The following is a 16,944-nucleotide window of genomic DNA, read 5'->3' on the forward strand; positions in this document are numbered from 1 at the left end:
AACCTGCATAAACAAAAGATGTGTCCTATCAGCTAGCAGGGAGTTTGTCCATGGCAGCAATATTGTCAAAGATGTGAAAACTTCTATCACAGCTTGGGCTTATGTTAATATAATAGTCACATTACCATGTAGATGGGACTTGAACCACGATTCTTGAGCCTTCTAAACTGATTTGGGGGGCATAGGCTTCTTTATTTTCTATCTGTGCTGTGTCAACTACCACCTAAGAGAGAAATAAATATAACGATCAGCATTCAGAGAGAAAAATGTTCACAAACAAATCCTATACATGAACCAATCAATGCCAAGTGACTCTGGCAAGAACTATTCCCCTAGCAAAGCAGGTATGCAGAGGCCAGTCAGGTAGGTAATAAAGATGACTGGATACAGTAATCCTATATAATAAAAGCCTAATATGCTAAGTGTCCAGTCACCCAGGCAGCCGTTCAACCAATCGAAGTGTGATATGCTAATGATATGCTAAGGCCACTCAACTGCTCACTATGATGTGCACTGACCACCAGGGGGCAGGCGCTCCGACCAGTAGGTTAGCTTGCTGCTAGAGTCTGGCCGATCGAGACTGAGTGAAACAGGCTGGACACCCCCTGGAGCCCTCCCACAGCCCCTCCCTTGCTGGCCAACCTCCCAACCTCCCGCGTCCCTCCCTGACCCTGATCATACACCAGTGGGGTCCCTCGGCCTGGCCTGCACCCTCTTGCAATCTGGGACCCCTCGGGGGATGTCAGAGAGCCAGTTTCGGCCTGATGACGAAATGACTGGTTGCTATGATGCACACTGACCACCAGGGGGCAGATGCTCACCCCTCAGCCAGAAGCCAGGCTCATGGCTGGTGAGTGCAGTGGCGGTGGCTGGAGCCTCTCCATGGCAGCGCTAAGCAGGCAGTGGGACATCCCCTGAGGGCTTCCGGACTGCAAGAGGGCAAAGGCCGAGCTGAGGGACCCCCTGAGTGCACGAATGTCGTGCACCAGGCCTCTAGTATTTCAATAAACAGAAACCAACTTCTAGGTGTAGGATGTGCTGAACTTTGCAAGCACTTGTGGCACTTCCAAACTATAAATGTTAGTTAGGAACTGCTTTGTTTCCTTTACCTCAGTATTTTAAAAATTTATGCACTTGAAAGGAGTAAAAATGCCTCAAAAAAATCAAACCAATGCTTCAGAAAAGCCCATCTGTAATGACCGAAAACAAGCCAGAAGTGGATGAAGCTTTTCTTAAAGATCATTTTATTCTCAACCATCAATAAAAACAGAACTACTTCAGGAAAGATAAAGAACCAGCCCTTCCTTCAATGATTTCCTCTTATTTGGAGGACAGTCTTTAATATTACAGGATGATATAGTATCCTACATAATTTAGAGTTTGATAAAGTGATGAATTTTTTTTCAAATAACTAAAATAACTTTAAGAAGAGGATCATAAAACACTTGAAACCCAAATCTGTGACATATCAGAAGGGTAAAGCCATGCAGAGCTGTTTATTCTGATTCTAAACGCAGCCTGTGATGGAGCTCATTTCCACTGCTGTAAACAGTTCCCACAGCTGGTCTCCTGTCCTTTGGAAAAGACTTCCTGTCCAAGTAATACCCATTGTTGGGCCAGGCAGGTGTTTCCTCTCTCCTCCCAGCCCCAGAACCATAATCTAAAGGTTCTTTGTCAGCCACGTACAAAGGTGCCCTGAGATCAAGGGTTAGGGATCTAGGAATAAGTTTCTGATCTTTGAATAATAATGGGACTTTTTTTAAAGCCTACAATGTCCTCCTGTCTTTTCTACACATTCCTTTCTGGAAAACTGATTGCCATGGTTCTCCTAGCTTCAGCTCAATCTCCTAAAGAGAGTGGGCTATTCTATACTTCAGCAGGGGGTCTCCAGTCTATGCTTCTGGTAGGGTTCCTATACTGAGGAACATGTATACCTCCTCACTGTGGACTGGCCTTCATATGGCCCTCTACAAGGCAACACCATCCTGAGCTCAGCCACCGGAGCCTTCACCCACATGAAACAAAAGAACAGCATCTGCCCAACAGCTACTTTCATAAAGTAGGGATTAGACTAAGAAACAGTTCTTTAATTTTCTTAGTTCTAATTAGCTTCTTTTAGCCTGACTGAAATGCTTATCTTTTCAAAAAGTAGTCATTTAATTCAAGAAAGTACAATCAAATACATAAGATTATGTGGGTCAGCAGTGTCAAATAAAAAGCTAAATGGTGACTTCAGATATTGATCCCATCCAACTTTAGCAAAAGCTATTCTCTCCAATGGTGATAAAGACTAAGCTTATTTCTGAGTAGACACTCCATTGCGAAGAAGGAGACAGAGCTGGGATACAAAGTAACTGGATGGGGGCATTACTTATACTATTGAGTTCTCTGAGAGGTGATATCTGAGCTGACATTGGGAAGACTGAGAAGAAGTGAGTCACATGATAATCAGAGAGGAGTATTCTCAGGTAAGAGGAGCATCAAATGCAAAGGCCTCAGACAGGTAGAAGCTTGGCCTGTTTGACCAACAGAAAGACATCCACGGAAGCTCCGGAGTAGTCAGGTCAAGTCAAAGGGCCCTACCAAATCATCACCAGTTCAATGGTTCCCTTAAAATGAGGAAAGCCTGCAACATCCTTTTGCAACTAGGTCCCCTACCAATACATATTAAAAATCTACAAAAAAAAAAAAAAAGACTTTTTAATGCTACTCTTTCCTTACCTTTCTATCTGGTCTAAACTCTGTAGCACCAAAGAACTGTTAAAGTTACTCAGTATTTTCACACATGCTCACACCCCATCCTCACATGCTTGAAAACATCGTCTGTCTCTACTCTCTCTTTCCCCCATCCATCACACATATTCACTCACCAGTCCAGCTTGGCCAAACAGCAGCTGTACAGCAGTCTTGCAGGCGCCCCGCCATGTGGATGGGCACACCTGGTTCAACACTTCAGTTACAGGAAAATCATCCCTTGGTGTGATTCCATTATAGCAGCCTGCCTCCTTGATCAGCTGTAACATTGTATGCTATAAATATATAAAAAGAGTGGTCATATCTTAAGATAAAGCCACCCAAGAGTGTTCATATCTTAAGATAAAATTTGTAGACTGAAGTGCATTTACAGGCACACAATATTCTCAAAAGAAAAGTATTTTGTTTAAGTACCCCAAATAATGGAATTTAATTTGTTAAGTAATTATCATCAGACACTCTCAGAGATATTCTCAATCCTATAGAGTGAATGATTAGATATATCACATTCATTAATACACATGTTGGTATTTCTATACTAGCACAAAATGCAGCATTATCTAGCAATCTGCTAGTGGACACTGGTTGAGGAATTTTGAATTCTGAATTCCTCTAAATAAGGAGACAAAATCATCTGGTAGAAGTAAATACCAATGAAAACCTCAACTTTGCTTTGGATTACCAAGTGGTCAGGTATGCAGGCTCTGGAAACAGATTGCGTAAGTTCAAATTCCAATCTACTACTTTCCAGCCATGTGACCTTGGGCCTTAGTTCCTCTATTTCTCCAGTGGGGTAAAGGGTATGCTCATGGGTGATCATTAAAAAAGACGACACAAGTGAAATGCTTGGCATAATAATGCTTGACTCATGGTGCTCGACAAATGGAAATAATTATGGCCATATTATGACAAGATTTCTCCTCTTATTTTTTCATGAAAGTCCACTGAAACATTAACCATAAAGAGTATTTTATAATGTGCTTTCAAAAACCTTTATGTTAGACATTTGAACAAAATTACAAATAAAACTAACTTGACAAATGTCTCATTAAAAAAGTTACCATAGCCCTAACCGGTTTGGCTCAGTGGATAGAGCCTTGGCCTGCAGACTGAAGGGTCCCAGGTTTGATTCTGGTCAAGGGCATGTACCTTGGTTGCGGGCACATCTCCAGTAGGGGGTGTGCAGGAGGCAGCGGACCAATGTTTCTCTCTCATCGATGTTTCCAACTCTCTAACCCTCTCTCTTCCTCTCTGTAAAAAATCAATAAAATATATAAAAAAGGTTGAGCATCAACCCATGAACCAAGAGGTTTTTAGTTTGATTCCTGGTCAGGGCACATGCCCGAGTTGTGGGCTTGATCCCCAGAAGGTGGCGTGCAGAAGGTAGAAGATCAATGTTTCTTTCTCATCAGTGCTTCTATTTCTCTATCCCTCTCCCATCCTCTCTCTCTAAAATCAATAAAAACATATATATTAAAAATAATAAAAAAGTCACCATAGCCCTGGCCAGTGTGGCTCGGTTGGTTGGAGCACTGTCCCATATACCAAAAGGTTAGATTCCTGGCCAGGGCACATACCTAGGTTGCAGGTTTGATCCCAGACCCTGATTGGGCACATGTGGGAGGCAAGCAATCAATGTTTCGATTGGTGTTTCTCTCTCACTTTGATGTTTCTCTTTTTCTCTCCCTGCCCCTCTCTCTAAAAATCCTCCCTTGGGGGAGGATTAAAAATAAATTCATCATAGTTCACTTTTAGATACCAGTTTATGGAGAAAGGTTAATGCCTCCTGACCCAACTTCAGTTTTGTTTTTTAATCTATATTCTTTACAAGCCTTTAATTTCCTTAACAACTCTATTTTCAAGTTCACACCCGGGTTGTTGGAACCCCATGGAAAGCTACCGTCTTAAGTTTCAGATTGTCAGCGGCTGACTCGTTGAAGGAGACACCCTTCAGGAAGTGTGATCCGATCTGCACAGGGACAGTAGGAAGCTCACACTGCATGGGCTGCGGGGGCGTCTGCCTCCGCCCTGTTTGCTGTGCTTCTGCCTCGCTGCAGCAGCCCTGGAAGAGGTTTGGATGGGAGAGAAAGGGTGACCCACAGCTCATCTGTCAAGACACTTGGTTCAGTTGGTATGGCGAGACTGCCATGCCACAGCTTCCAAGAACTACCAGAAAGAAAAGTGTACCTGCAAACTGGCTTCAATTGCTTTTGGATTCAAGTGGAAACCAGCTTTCATTGCATATTCACAGTGGCCTAAGCTTTCCAGAGCTATTTTATATGCCTGCAAAGAAATTATTTTAAAAAATCAAGATTACATAGATTATAAAATGACAAAGTCCAATGAAAATAGAAATTTAAAATTTCTATAGTTTTTAAAACACGTAAGGCCAGCTACTATCATATTACTCTTTCCAGTTGGTTCAATATCACAACTGTAACTCCCTCCCTTGTCCCTATCCCTGAGGTATCACTGTGCCAGCTCTGAAAAACTTACTTGCAAAGCACTGTCAATTTTTATGTTCAGTTCTTTTAGCTGGTGCTCAGGAATTGCTGCACTTTGAGAACAGAAGAGCTGTTGAACTTCAATTCCTGCCAGGCGGCCATCACAGCCTCTTTCTCTTAGTCTAGATGTTGCCTGCAACATAAACAATTACTAGTAAGTAAAAGAGGATGCTGCAGATACTGGCAAAATTAAAAAGATAAAATACAAAAACAAAGAAAATAAAGCAAGAAATCACCTAAGCATTAAGATATAAGCCAGACATTCTGGATTGGGTTGTATTAAGAAGTGGGCAGCCAGAAATTTTGAAAGATTCCAGCAAGCATCCTGAAGAAAACATAAGCCTGACACAGAACCATCTTTAAGAAACCCTGGAAAGCTGGGCTGGTTTGGGTCAGTGGATAGAACATCGGCCTGTGGACTGAAGAGTCCCAAGGTTCGATTCCTGGTCAGGGCATATGCCAGGGTTACGGGCTCGATCCCCAGTAGGGGGCATGCAGGAGGCAGCCGGTCAATGATTCTCTCTCATCATTGATGTTTCTCTCTCTCCTGAAATCAATAAAAATGTATTTTAAAAAAGAAAAGAAACCCTGGGGAAAAAAAACTTTCTGACCTGTTATTTATTTTTTATATATAAAAATATTTTCATTTAAAATTTCTCTGCTCTAGAAAGACAAATAACCTAGAATATTGGCATATGGTGTTTCCAGAATAAAAAAAACAAACAAACAATGTATATGGTTGGGTGTTCCTATATACCAAAGTAAAAGTCACACCAATACAGAACAATAAAAAAATACATTGGAACATTAAAGGAAAAACAGAGCTTTTGAAATATGCACAGAAAAAAAAATTTTTAATCTATTTCTTTATTGATTTCAGAGAGGAAGGGAGAGGGATAGAGAGATAGAAACATCAATGATGAGAGAGAATCATTGATCGGCTGCCTCCTGTATGCCCCCTACTGGTGATCAAGCCCACAACCTGGGCATGTGCCCTTGGCCGGAATCGAACCTGGGACCCTTCAGTCCGCAGGCTGATGCTCTATCCACTGAGCCAAACTGGCTAGGGCTGCACAGAAAAATTAAATATTAATTATTCAGACATTAAACATGTTTACGAAGAGTACATAAGCAAGAAAAAAATAAGAAAAAACTAATCTTTCCTTATGCTAAAATGTAAGTTATGGTTCATGACTAGAGAGTAAGAAAAATAAGTATCTGATTTATTAGGTGGGAGGAGAGCTTCAGGATGAACTCTCTTTCAATTCTCCAATGTCTATTTTTGTTGCAATAATATTAGTGCAACAAATAACATTTTTTTTTATTTTATTATTATTATTTTTTAATATATTTTATTGATTTTTTACAGAGAGGAAGGGAGAGGGATAGAGAGTTAGAAACATCGATGAGAGAGAAACATCGATCAGCTGCCTCCTGCGCACCCCCTACTGGGGATGTGCCCGCAACCAACGTACATGCCCTTGACCGGAATCGAACCCGGGACCCTTGAGTCCGCAGGCCGACGCTCTATCCACTGAGCCAAACCGGTTTCGGCAACAAATAACATTTTTAAACAGTTTTGTTATCTAGGCTAGTGTAAGAGTTTTAATGTTTACCAAAGTTGTAGGACTAAGGAAAAGTAGTGAGCAACTATCTATATACTAGAGGCTCAGTGCACGAAATTTGGTCCCTAGGCCTGGCCGGCAATCGAAGTGCGAGCGTCTGGCATGGAAGGGCAGATCCCAGCTGACCTCTGGGCCACCCAGCAGCACCGCCCAGAAGCCAGGCAGGCAGTGCGGTCTCTCCCGGCCGGCCTCACAGACCGGCTCCTGCGCAAACCCACGGGGAGTCAGACCGGCCACTGCGGTCCCAGTGGCTGTGGCCCGGCTCACCCGGAAGAGGCTGTGTGGGTGCGGGGCGGGCTCCTTGCAGGCACCTGGCACCTGAGCGCGTGAGCTCTGGTGTCCTGGTGGGGGTGCGGAGGGGAGCAGGGGGAATGAGAATGAGCTCGGCACTGAAGGATTGCTGGTTCAATTCCCGGTCAAGGGTATGCAGGAGGCAGCCAATAGATGGTTCACTCTCACATCAATGTTTCTTTCTCTCTCTTCCTCTCTAAAAATCAGTAAAAATATTTTAAATAAAGATATAGAACATTTAAAACCTTTTGCACTCGGATGTCGAGTGTGACTCGACACGGTTAGCATTAGAATAAAGGAATCGAGAAAAAAGCAAGCGAGTGCAAAGGGTTAAAAATTAAAAACGGAGGCCTTGGCCGGGTAGCTTAGTTGGTTAGAGCATCGTCCTGATACGTGAAGGTTGCGGGTTTGATCCCAAGTCTGGACCACATAAGAATCAACCAATGCATAAATAGGAGGAACAACAGACTGATGTCTTCTCTCTCTCTAAAAAGACCAATAAATAAATAATAATAAAGATATTTCTCTAAAATAATTAAAGGTGGAGAAAAGCACATGGATGGAAACAAAGACTGTAATAGGAACACTCTAGACACTGACGTTTAGGCTGAAAGTTTAAGAAGGAGAAGGAGGTAGTCAATGGAAGTGTGGGCGGAGCTAGAACAGGCTGACACAGCAGCAGAAAACGAGAACCAAGTGTGCGAAGGGGACAGTGACCACTGACAGGTTGATGAGCAAGGCCAGACTATGCAGAACTAGGCAGGTCATAGGGAAGGGTCCACACTTTACCCTAAGGAAATGGGATGCAATGTCACCCAATTTTAAATGGAAAGAGATGAAGAATGGCCAGACAGGAAAGGGAGAAAGGAGTCTAGCTACTAAAAGTGTCAGAAGAGAATCTGGACTAGGATAGTGACAGTGGACATGGAAAGAAAGGGATAGATCTGGGATATTTTGGAGGTGCGACCTATAAGCCTTTCTTATGGATAGATGTAAACATGACAGAAAAATTGGAGGATAAATCTCAGGCTTATTGCATGAATGACCCCGAGTGGAATAGCACCACTTGCTAGCATGGGGAAGATTTTTTTGGGGGAGGTGTGGGGGAGGCAAAAGGTTTGTGGGGATAAATGAAGCATGAGACACCTAGATACCTGAGGTAAGCAGAAGCTGAATACAGGGGCCTGGAGCCCACAGGAGAAGTGGACTGGTCCACACATTTGAGGGGCCCGAGGACACAGTTTTTAAAGACCCAAGACTAGACAGAGATTCCCTAGAACTGAGCCTTAAGAAACTCATATTCATAGATTTTGTTGAAGAGGAGAAGCTAGCAAAGTAGATGGAGAGGATGGCCTGAGAGGTTAAAGGGTGACTAAGAACGCCTCGTTCAGAAAATGCCACAAGAAGAAAGGATTTCCAAGCGCTCATGTTGCTGTGAGCTGCTGAATGGAGGCAAAGGGTTTCCTGGACTTGGCAACACAGAGGCAGCAGTGACCTTGACAAGAGAAGGCATGTTCTTGTGTAGGAGTGGAGGCCAGATTTCAGTGAGCTGAATGATGCTATTCATATGAAGTTTCACATTGTATAAAATAAAACCTTATACTATTTATGAATATATGCATATAGAGCAAAAATATGAAAATATGCACAGGAGTCACAGACTCCACACTCAAGAGGTTATCTTTAGAGAGGAAGGAATGTAAATAAGATAGTGGAGAGGTACAAAGGGGATTCATTTGACTTTGCAATAATATTTTTCTATGAAAAATAAAAGGTATAAAGCAAATGTAGCAAAAATTTAAGATTCATTTTACAAAGCTAAAAGGAAGATAGATGAGTATGTGTGACATTTCCTATGTGCTTGAAATGTGTCATAACAACATTTTTAAGACTGAATCAAAGGTGAGTTGAACAGTTCTAAGAAGTTGGCTATGGAAAGAGCAGAGAAACAGGGTAGGGCAGGGTGGACTTTTGGGTTAGTAAGCATGTCTGTGTCCTGGTGTGAGCACGCTGAAGGGGAGAAAACACAGGGTCCCACCACAGAAGCCTTGAAGGCGGGGACAGAGTAGGCCCTGGACAGGAGGAGAGGGCACCTCCTCCACGATAATGAAGGGAAGGAAGAGAAGAGGGTCTGCATTGAGGGAGGGATGTCATTGGTGATGTGAAGAAGAGGGGCTGCTGCCGAGCAGATTCTACTTTCTCACTAGTGTGGGGTACTGTCACCGGCTGGAAGCAAAGTAAGGAAAGGCAGAACCCATGGGCAGACTGAAGTGGGTGAAGGAAAAGGTCAAGGCGAGCAGGTCAAGGGACCCCCAGGAGGCCTCACGTGGGCTGGATTCCCAGCATGAATGATGCCAACAGATGGAGAGGAGAGCACCGTGAGCCAGGTACTAAGGATATAAATGTGAGCTGCGTGATCAGGAGGTTGAAGCCAGCAGCCACAGGACACACAGGACTGTAAGATGGCAAGACAAAGGTCTGGATTCCACTGCTCAGCCACCTGCAATAAAGTCAACAGGTCCCACTCTCACATTTGACCCCCAATTAGCACTTAAGGGCTGCTCTGATAAACAGCAAGAAAGCTAAGAAAATAGTATGAACAACATAAACTGATGAATAAAAACAGATCCAGAGACAGAAAAGCATCAATCAGACCGTCAAACCTCAGAGGGAAGGTAGAGGAGGGTGGGGGTAAGGGGCAGAGATCAACCAAAGGACTTGTATGCATGCATATAAACCTAACCAATGGACACAGACACCAGGGGGGTGAGGGGCATGAGTGGGAGGTGAGATGGGGGGGGGGGCAATGGGATGATAAGGACACATATGTAATACCTTAATCAATAAAGAAAAGAAAAAAATATATATATATAAAAGAAAGCTAAGAAAAGCCCTTAATAGGAAAGTGAGACCAAAACAAACAGGAAAAAAACTGAAAGGAAATTCAAAAGAAATCACAACAATGTAGCAGAACAGTATAAAACTGAATTAAGAAAATGACAGAATGTAAGATGTTAAGGTGTAAAAATCACATTTAAAAATTTGATTAACTCCCATTTGACCCAGTAATCCCACTCCTGGGAATATATCCGAAGAAACTAGAAACACCAATCAGAAAGGATATATGCACCCCTATGTTCATAGCAGCACAATTCACCATAGCTAAGATTTGGAAACAGCCTAGGTGCCCGTCAGCAGATGACTGCATCAGAAAACTGTGGTACATCTACACAATGGAATACTATGCTGCCATAAAAAAGAAGGAATTCTCATCATTTGCAGCAACCTGGATGGAATTGGAGAACATTATGTTAAGTGAAATAAGTCAGTCAATGAAAGAAAAATATCACATGATCTCACTCATTTATGGGTAATAAAGAACATTATAAACTTGAACAAAAAGATAGATACAGAGACAGTAAAGCATCAGACTGTCAAATTACAGGGGGAAAGTTAGGGAGAGGTGGGGGAGATAAGAGATCAATCAAAGGACTTGTATGCATGCATATAAGCATAACCAATGGATGCAAAACTCTGGGGGGTGAGGGCATATATGGGAGTGGGGTGGGGGGTGGCAATGGTAAAATATGTACACATATAATACCTTAATAAAAAAAATTGGAAAAAAAAATAAAAAAAATAAAAATTTGATTAAGCCCGGCCGATGTGGTTCAGTAGTTGAGCATTGACCCATGAACTAAGAGTTCACCGGTTTGATTCCTGGTCAGGGCACATGCCTGGATTATGGGCCCGATCCTGGGTAGGGGGCTTGTGGGAGGCAGCTGACCCATGATTCTCCCTCATCAATGATGTTTCTCTCTCTCTCTCTCTCTGAAATTAATGAAAACATATTTAATAAACAAAACAACTGTTCTTTAAAAGAAACTGATTAAAGAAGATCTCTAAAACATAAAATGAAATTTTCCCAATTTAATTATGGAATGACTCAAACTAAATATGATATAATATTTATATAATAGATAATAAATATTATATAATAAATCAATACACTACTCCTTATACTACTCCATAAATTATCTTTTACTTTGTAAAACAAAACTAAGTGCTAGTTGAAGTCCCAACTGAGAAGGCTTCTGTTCCCCCTGCCTTGGAAACAAAGGAATAGTAAATTGCCGACAAGAAATGTGTTCTCACCAACTATATCCCCACCTAGCTGCCTGGCTGACTACTCACCCTCTGCAGCCAGCTCCCGTCTGTCTTACAGACGGAGGCACCAGCCCTTTCTCCCTGGCCCCTCCAGAAGCTTTGCTGCACTGATCCTAGTTGCAGGCAGGCCCCTTCCTCTGAGCTCCCACGCACCTCCATCACAGCCCCTTAACCGGGTTTTGTAAGCCCTTTCTCCAACAAGGATGAGTAGAGACTGTCACCCCGTGCCTGGTGCATGTCTGACACAAAGTGGGCATTTACAAAGACATTCTCTGTTAAATGAATGAACAAGTTATTGGTTACAGTTTAAAATTCGAAATAAGGCTCTTTTAAGAACCCACAGGCAAAGGCCTCGCCTGTTTGAACACAGGGCAGCAATCTCCCCAAAGTCAGAGTTACCTCAGCAGCCCCTCTCCAAGATCGCACAGCTTCCTCCAGTTCAGGTGTGTGGCCCATGCCAGATAAGCTGCTGCTGCTCTTTTTTTCAGGCACAACCACCTCAGCAAAACAAGAGTGAGCCACTGGCTGGACCTTCTGTAATGCCTGGGTCAGAAACTGGAAATGGACCTGCACCACGGTCAGGAAACATCGCCCCAACACCTGTGAAAACAAGAGCCAGGCATTTTTAGATTATGGGTTGCTACTACATTAGTGCAATAAATTCTCAGCCATCAATCTGAGTAGAAGGTAACAATTAACTGGAAATCTGAAATTATATGAAGTTTAAAAGTCACCATCGCCCTAACCGGTTTGGCTCAGTGGATAGAGCGTCGGCCTGCAGATTGAAGGGTCCCAGGTTCAATTCTGGTCAAGGGCATGTACCTTGGTTGCGGGCACATCCCCAGTAGGGGGTGTGTAGGAGGCAGCTGGTCGATGTTTCTCTCTCATTGATGTTTCTAACTCTCTATCCTCTCCCTTCCTATCTGTAAAAAAAAAAAAAATCAATAAAAATATATTTAAAAAAATAAATAAAAGTCACCATGCTTTAGAAGGATCTGCCTTTGTTCTCATCTTTAGACCTGGGTGCCTGATGCCTACAAGTCAACCAAATAGCAAGCCCCAAGGTTCATAGGCACCTTCCAACTTCTCACTCTTCCTTCCTGTTCTCCACTCCCTTCATCTGGACTCTGGCTCACATTAACCTGCCTGTCTGTGAGCTCTGGCTAAAGCAGAGCAACCCACAATTCCAATTATATCTACACAGCATTCAGAAGGCAGAGTAAAACACATGTGATTAAAAATCTGAAAAGTCGGTTTTACTCTAAGAAGACATTCCACGGAAATGGAATCCAAAGATACAGGTTACTTTGGTAACAGTTTATTAACATAGTTATTAACATAGCTTTATGTCATACTTCTGCTCTTATGAAACAAAGCTGACAGACCAGTCTTCTAGGAGTCAACAAAACCTACTGGGCAATTCCATTTGTTAGTCCAGCAGAAACCCTCACCGGATCCATGTTAGTAATTGGTTGTTTGATGAAGTAGTCCATTAAAGTAAGAAACTAATTTTAAAAGTACCATATATATAACACTACCTTAACATATACTACTAATATGTAATTGTAATAATGTATATACTAGAAATACTACATAACACAAACATTTTAAGATATGGATGTGTATTTATCTACAAGCCGTTGGCACCTGCTAAAGCTTCTCTCCAGGGCACCAGCCTTTTCTCCCTGGTCCTCTAGAAGCTTTGCTGCACTGATCCTAGTTGCAGGCAGGCGCCTGCCTCTGGGTTCCCACGCGGGTCCCCGTTTCCTTGCTTGAGTTAACCCCAGCTACAAGGTGTTCTCTAGGATTAACTATTTCTTTTTCTTTAAAGGAGAGCAAGAACGTGCCACTTATAAGGCAACTTGAGCAGAGACCCTCCAGGTTACGGATATTTCCCCTAATCTTTTACATTTATTTTGTCCATACCAAATTTGACCACAAAAACTTTTGCCACTTTTATCATGTACCATACAATCACATTTTTTTCATGGAATGTATTTCAAATTTCACTGGCTTACATAGGAGGTTACTTAAAAACTTTACTTTATTGAGTTTGCAATTTATCCAACTGGCAGGGGCACAGATGCACTCAGTGAAGTGCCTTGGGAAGGTGGTGAATGTTGGGAAACAGTTTCCACTGCCTTTTGCAAGGAACTAAAATCTTATGAAACAATGGAATTGTCCAGTAGGTTCTGTTGGCTCCTAGAAGACTGGTCTGTCAGCTTTGTTTCATAAGACCCCAATGCTGACCCTCTGGCCCAGTCCTGTCCCTTGGAGCAGCCAAAAATAAGACTTAAACTTGGACTGCTCACTTCCTAGTGCACATTTCAGATGCCTGTCTGTGAGCTCCTGTCCCACTAGACAAAGAGTTCTGCTTCCTGGAGAAAGAGACTCAGGGAAGTTCCTAGTGGTGACAATCCCTCTGGATTATTTTTCCTGGTGGAAATCACTAGGACCAAACTAAAACAAACAAACTAACAGAAATCTCACACCAAAGTAGCCACCCTCTATAGTTAACAATCAGAACTACAGGCTAAACTACAGGTATGGGTTTCTACTCACGAACCTCCCTCAAAGCTATACCCCATCAATGATCTGTGTCAGATGGGGCAGGGTGAGGGACACAAAGGAAGTAGACTTAGCAGCCTACAGACATGAGACATGAATGAAATAAGTGGCATTTAATTTGTACCATACTTAACAGCTAGCTTTAATGGAACACTCAGTCTGTATTTCTCCTATGTTAAAGATATCACATGGATCATTTTTTTAAAAATATATTTTATTGATTTTCTACAGAGAGGAAGAGAGAGGGACAGGGAGTTAGAAACATCGATGAGAGAGAAACATCGATCAGCTGCCTCCTGCACACCCCCCACTGGGGATGTGCCCACAACCAAGGTACATGCCCTTGACCGGAATCGAACCCGGGACCCTTGAGTCCGCAGGCCGACGCTCTATCCACTGAGCCAAACCGGTTTTGGCTCACATGGATCATTTAATTTAATCCTGGCAACAACTGCATAAGGTCATTCCCATTTTACAGACAATAAGGCTAGGACACAGAAAGGTTTAAACTTCGTCAAGGGAACACAAACTGGATGTGGCAGAGTGGTCACAAGACTCAGATGTCTACGTGCTTAGCCAGTGTGTTCCACTGCCTTCAATAGGCTCTAAACAACTGGATACAGCTGTGGGCTGGATGCACTGAGACCAGGGACATGACAGAAACTCGACCTTAACCGGCATGCACCAGAATGAGGGTGTCCCGAAGCTCCACACAGTACAAACACAGGAGGAGGAGAGCTGGGTCCTCAGGTATACAAACTCTTCCTCCTCCTTCCTCAGTTTCTGGCAGGCTATGGCAAAGGGAGGAGGAAGGGAAGTAGAGATGTCATGGATCTTGTGCTCTGGGGTCACACTCGTACAGCTTTAGACCAATACAACCAAGTCATTCATTTTTCCAACAATATGTTGTATGTGAATGCCTGATGTGTACAAGCACAAAACAGGCCAGAAGATACTACAAGAAAGACAATGAGCAAATCCCTGTCCTCATGAGAGTTGCCTTCTAACGGTGGGGAACAAATCAGTAAGTAGATATGCAAAGCCAGGGCTACTGGAGGAGAAATGCTAAAGGGTGAGGTGGGAAGGAGAAGGCTCTCTGAAGAGAGGACCAAGGGAACAGAGCGAGTTACCCCATCCTCCTCGAAAAGGGACAATTCAGGAAAAGGGCCCTGATGCAGGGTGCAGAATAGGGCATTTTCTGACAGTGCTGGTCAGTGGCAGGATGGGAGCATCCTCTCACTGTTGAGTGGAAGAATGGTGAGAGGAGGAGGGTGCTGCTGGAGGAGTAAGTGTGGGGAGAGATGCTGCACGGTTGGTATGTTGTCTCCATTAACCCACTACATATTTGACCTTGGATGAATCATTTAATCTAAATTTCTTCCCTAATAAGGACGGATGAGAACAAGAACTAAGTCCCTCCCTCCTCCTACACATGATGCATGGAATGACAATGTAAATATGTTTGTGACAAAATATATTTGCGTTGTAAGCAATTCATTAAAAGCCAATCAAACCAATAGTTACCCTGGACCTTAAAAAAAGCCCATTTCACAGAATATCTGCTCTAAGCATAAACAGCATATCCAGAGAGAGGATAGAGCTCAACCTCCAGCCTGCCTCTACCCATCTTTTCTTTTTTTTTTTTTTAATATTTTATTGATTTTTTATAGGGAGGGAGAGGGATAGAGCTAGAAACATCAATGAGAGAGAAACATGATGAGAGAGAAACATCGATCAGCTGCCTCCTGCACACCCCCCACTGGGGATGTGCCCGCAACCAATGTACGTGCCCTTGACTGGAATCAAACCGGAATCAAACCTGGGACCCTTCATTCCGCAGGCTGACGCTCTATCCACTGAGCCAAACCGGTTTCGGCTACCCATCTTTTCTATACACATCTGTCTTAGCCCACCTCCCCTGCTGTAACAGACCCCACACTGCCTGACGCAGGGATGGGTGAGTCCTTGGGATGTTCCTGAGAAACCTGGAGGAAATATAGACTCTAAGGTTATGAACATGGAAGCGTGTGACCCCAGGGCAGCGGATGGCTGCTTTTCACATGGAGTTTCCTGGACTGCGGTATTCAGTGAGGCTGCAGAACAGATGTGGCAAGCAGGGGAGCAAGAGACATTTGAATTTAAAATGTCGGTGGAGCTATAGTTACAGCTCTATCAACAATTACCATTTCTTGAAGGATTAACCCGTACCAAGCACTTTATATGCAGTGAAGCAACTCTGCGGGTGACAGCGATTCATCCATTTACAGATGACACCACTGAGGCTTACAGAGAGAAACCTGATGTGTAGTAGAGATCCAATGCCAGGTCTGTTTGACTCCAAAGGCTGTATTTCTAACCACAAGGCTGCTCTATCTTCCTATGACAACAGTGGGTGGATACTAAGAAGAGGAGAGGAACCCTGGCATCCTCCGTACACTGTCAGACCATGGGGATGGGAAGGCAGACTGAGAGGCATAGCTCAGTCTTCACTGACAGTGGGAAAGGGACTGAGGCAAGAGTAACAAGAGGGGCGGCCTGTGGTCTTCCTGTGTGGCATGAGCCTCAGATTTTATGATCTCCACAGCAGAGAACAGCTGCTAAGCCTGGATGGAAAAAGCAATGATAAACAGGGGGAAGGCATCTGGGGCTTGGGAAAAGAGCAGCTTCTCCTGCCTCTTAAGAAATTCCCATGCCGCCGAAACCGGTTTGGCTCAGTGGATAGAGCGTCGGCCTGCGGACTCAGGGGTCCCAGGTTTGATTCCGGTCAAGGGCATATACCTTGGTTGCGGGCACATCCCCAGTGGGGGGTGTGCAAGAGGCAGCTGATCGATGTTTCTCTCTCATCGATGTTTCTAACTCTCTATCCCTCTCTCTTCCTCCCTGTAAAAAATCAATAAAATATATTAAAAAAAAAAAAAAAGAAATTCCCATGCCGAAACCGGTTTGGCTCAGTGGATAGAGCTTCGGCCTGCAGACTGAAAGGTCCCAGGTTCGATTCCGGTCAAGGGCATGTACCTTGGTTTCGGGCACATCCC

General features: G+C 43.4%; 1 protein-coding gene across 3 annotated transcripts in view; it reads right to left on the reverse strand.

Moving 5' to 3' along the window:
• Window positions 1–16,944, reverse strand: part of GARRE1 (granule associated Rac and RHOG effector 1) — an 88,476-nt gene that overhangs the window by 19,799 nt on the left and 51,733 nt on the right. For all 3 annotated transcript variants that reach the window (XM_008139790.3, XM_028143043.2, XM_054710298.1), the window contains 6 exons: window positions 11,741–11,941; window positions 5,251–5,391; window positions 4,942–5,037; window positions 4,655–4,816; window positions 2,871–3,029; window positions 126–223 (listed from right to left, as the gene is read on the reverse strand). In XM_008139790.3, coding sequence (XP_008138012.2) covers window positions 126–223; window positions 2,871–3,029; window positions 4,655–4,816; window positions 4,942–5,037; window positions 5,251–5,391; window positions 11,741–11,941 — 857 coding nt within the window. The remainder of the gene's footprint in view (window positions 1–125; window positions 224–2,870; window positions 3,030–4,654; window positions 4,817–4,941; window positions 5,038–5,250; window positions 5,392–11,740; window positions 11,942–16,944) is intronic.

The sequence above is a fragment of the Eptesicus fuscus genome, chromosome 21 (genome assembly GCF_027574615.1).
Source record: "Eptesicus fuscus isolate TK198812 chromosome 21, DD_ASM_mEF_20220401, whole genome shotgun sequence".
Classification (NCBI taxonomy): domain Eukaryota; kingdom Metazoa; phylum Chordata; class Mammalia; order Chiroptera; family Vespertilionidae; genus Eptesicus; species Eptesicus fuscus.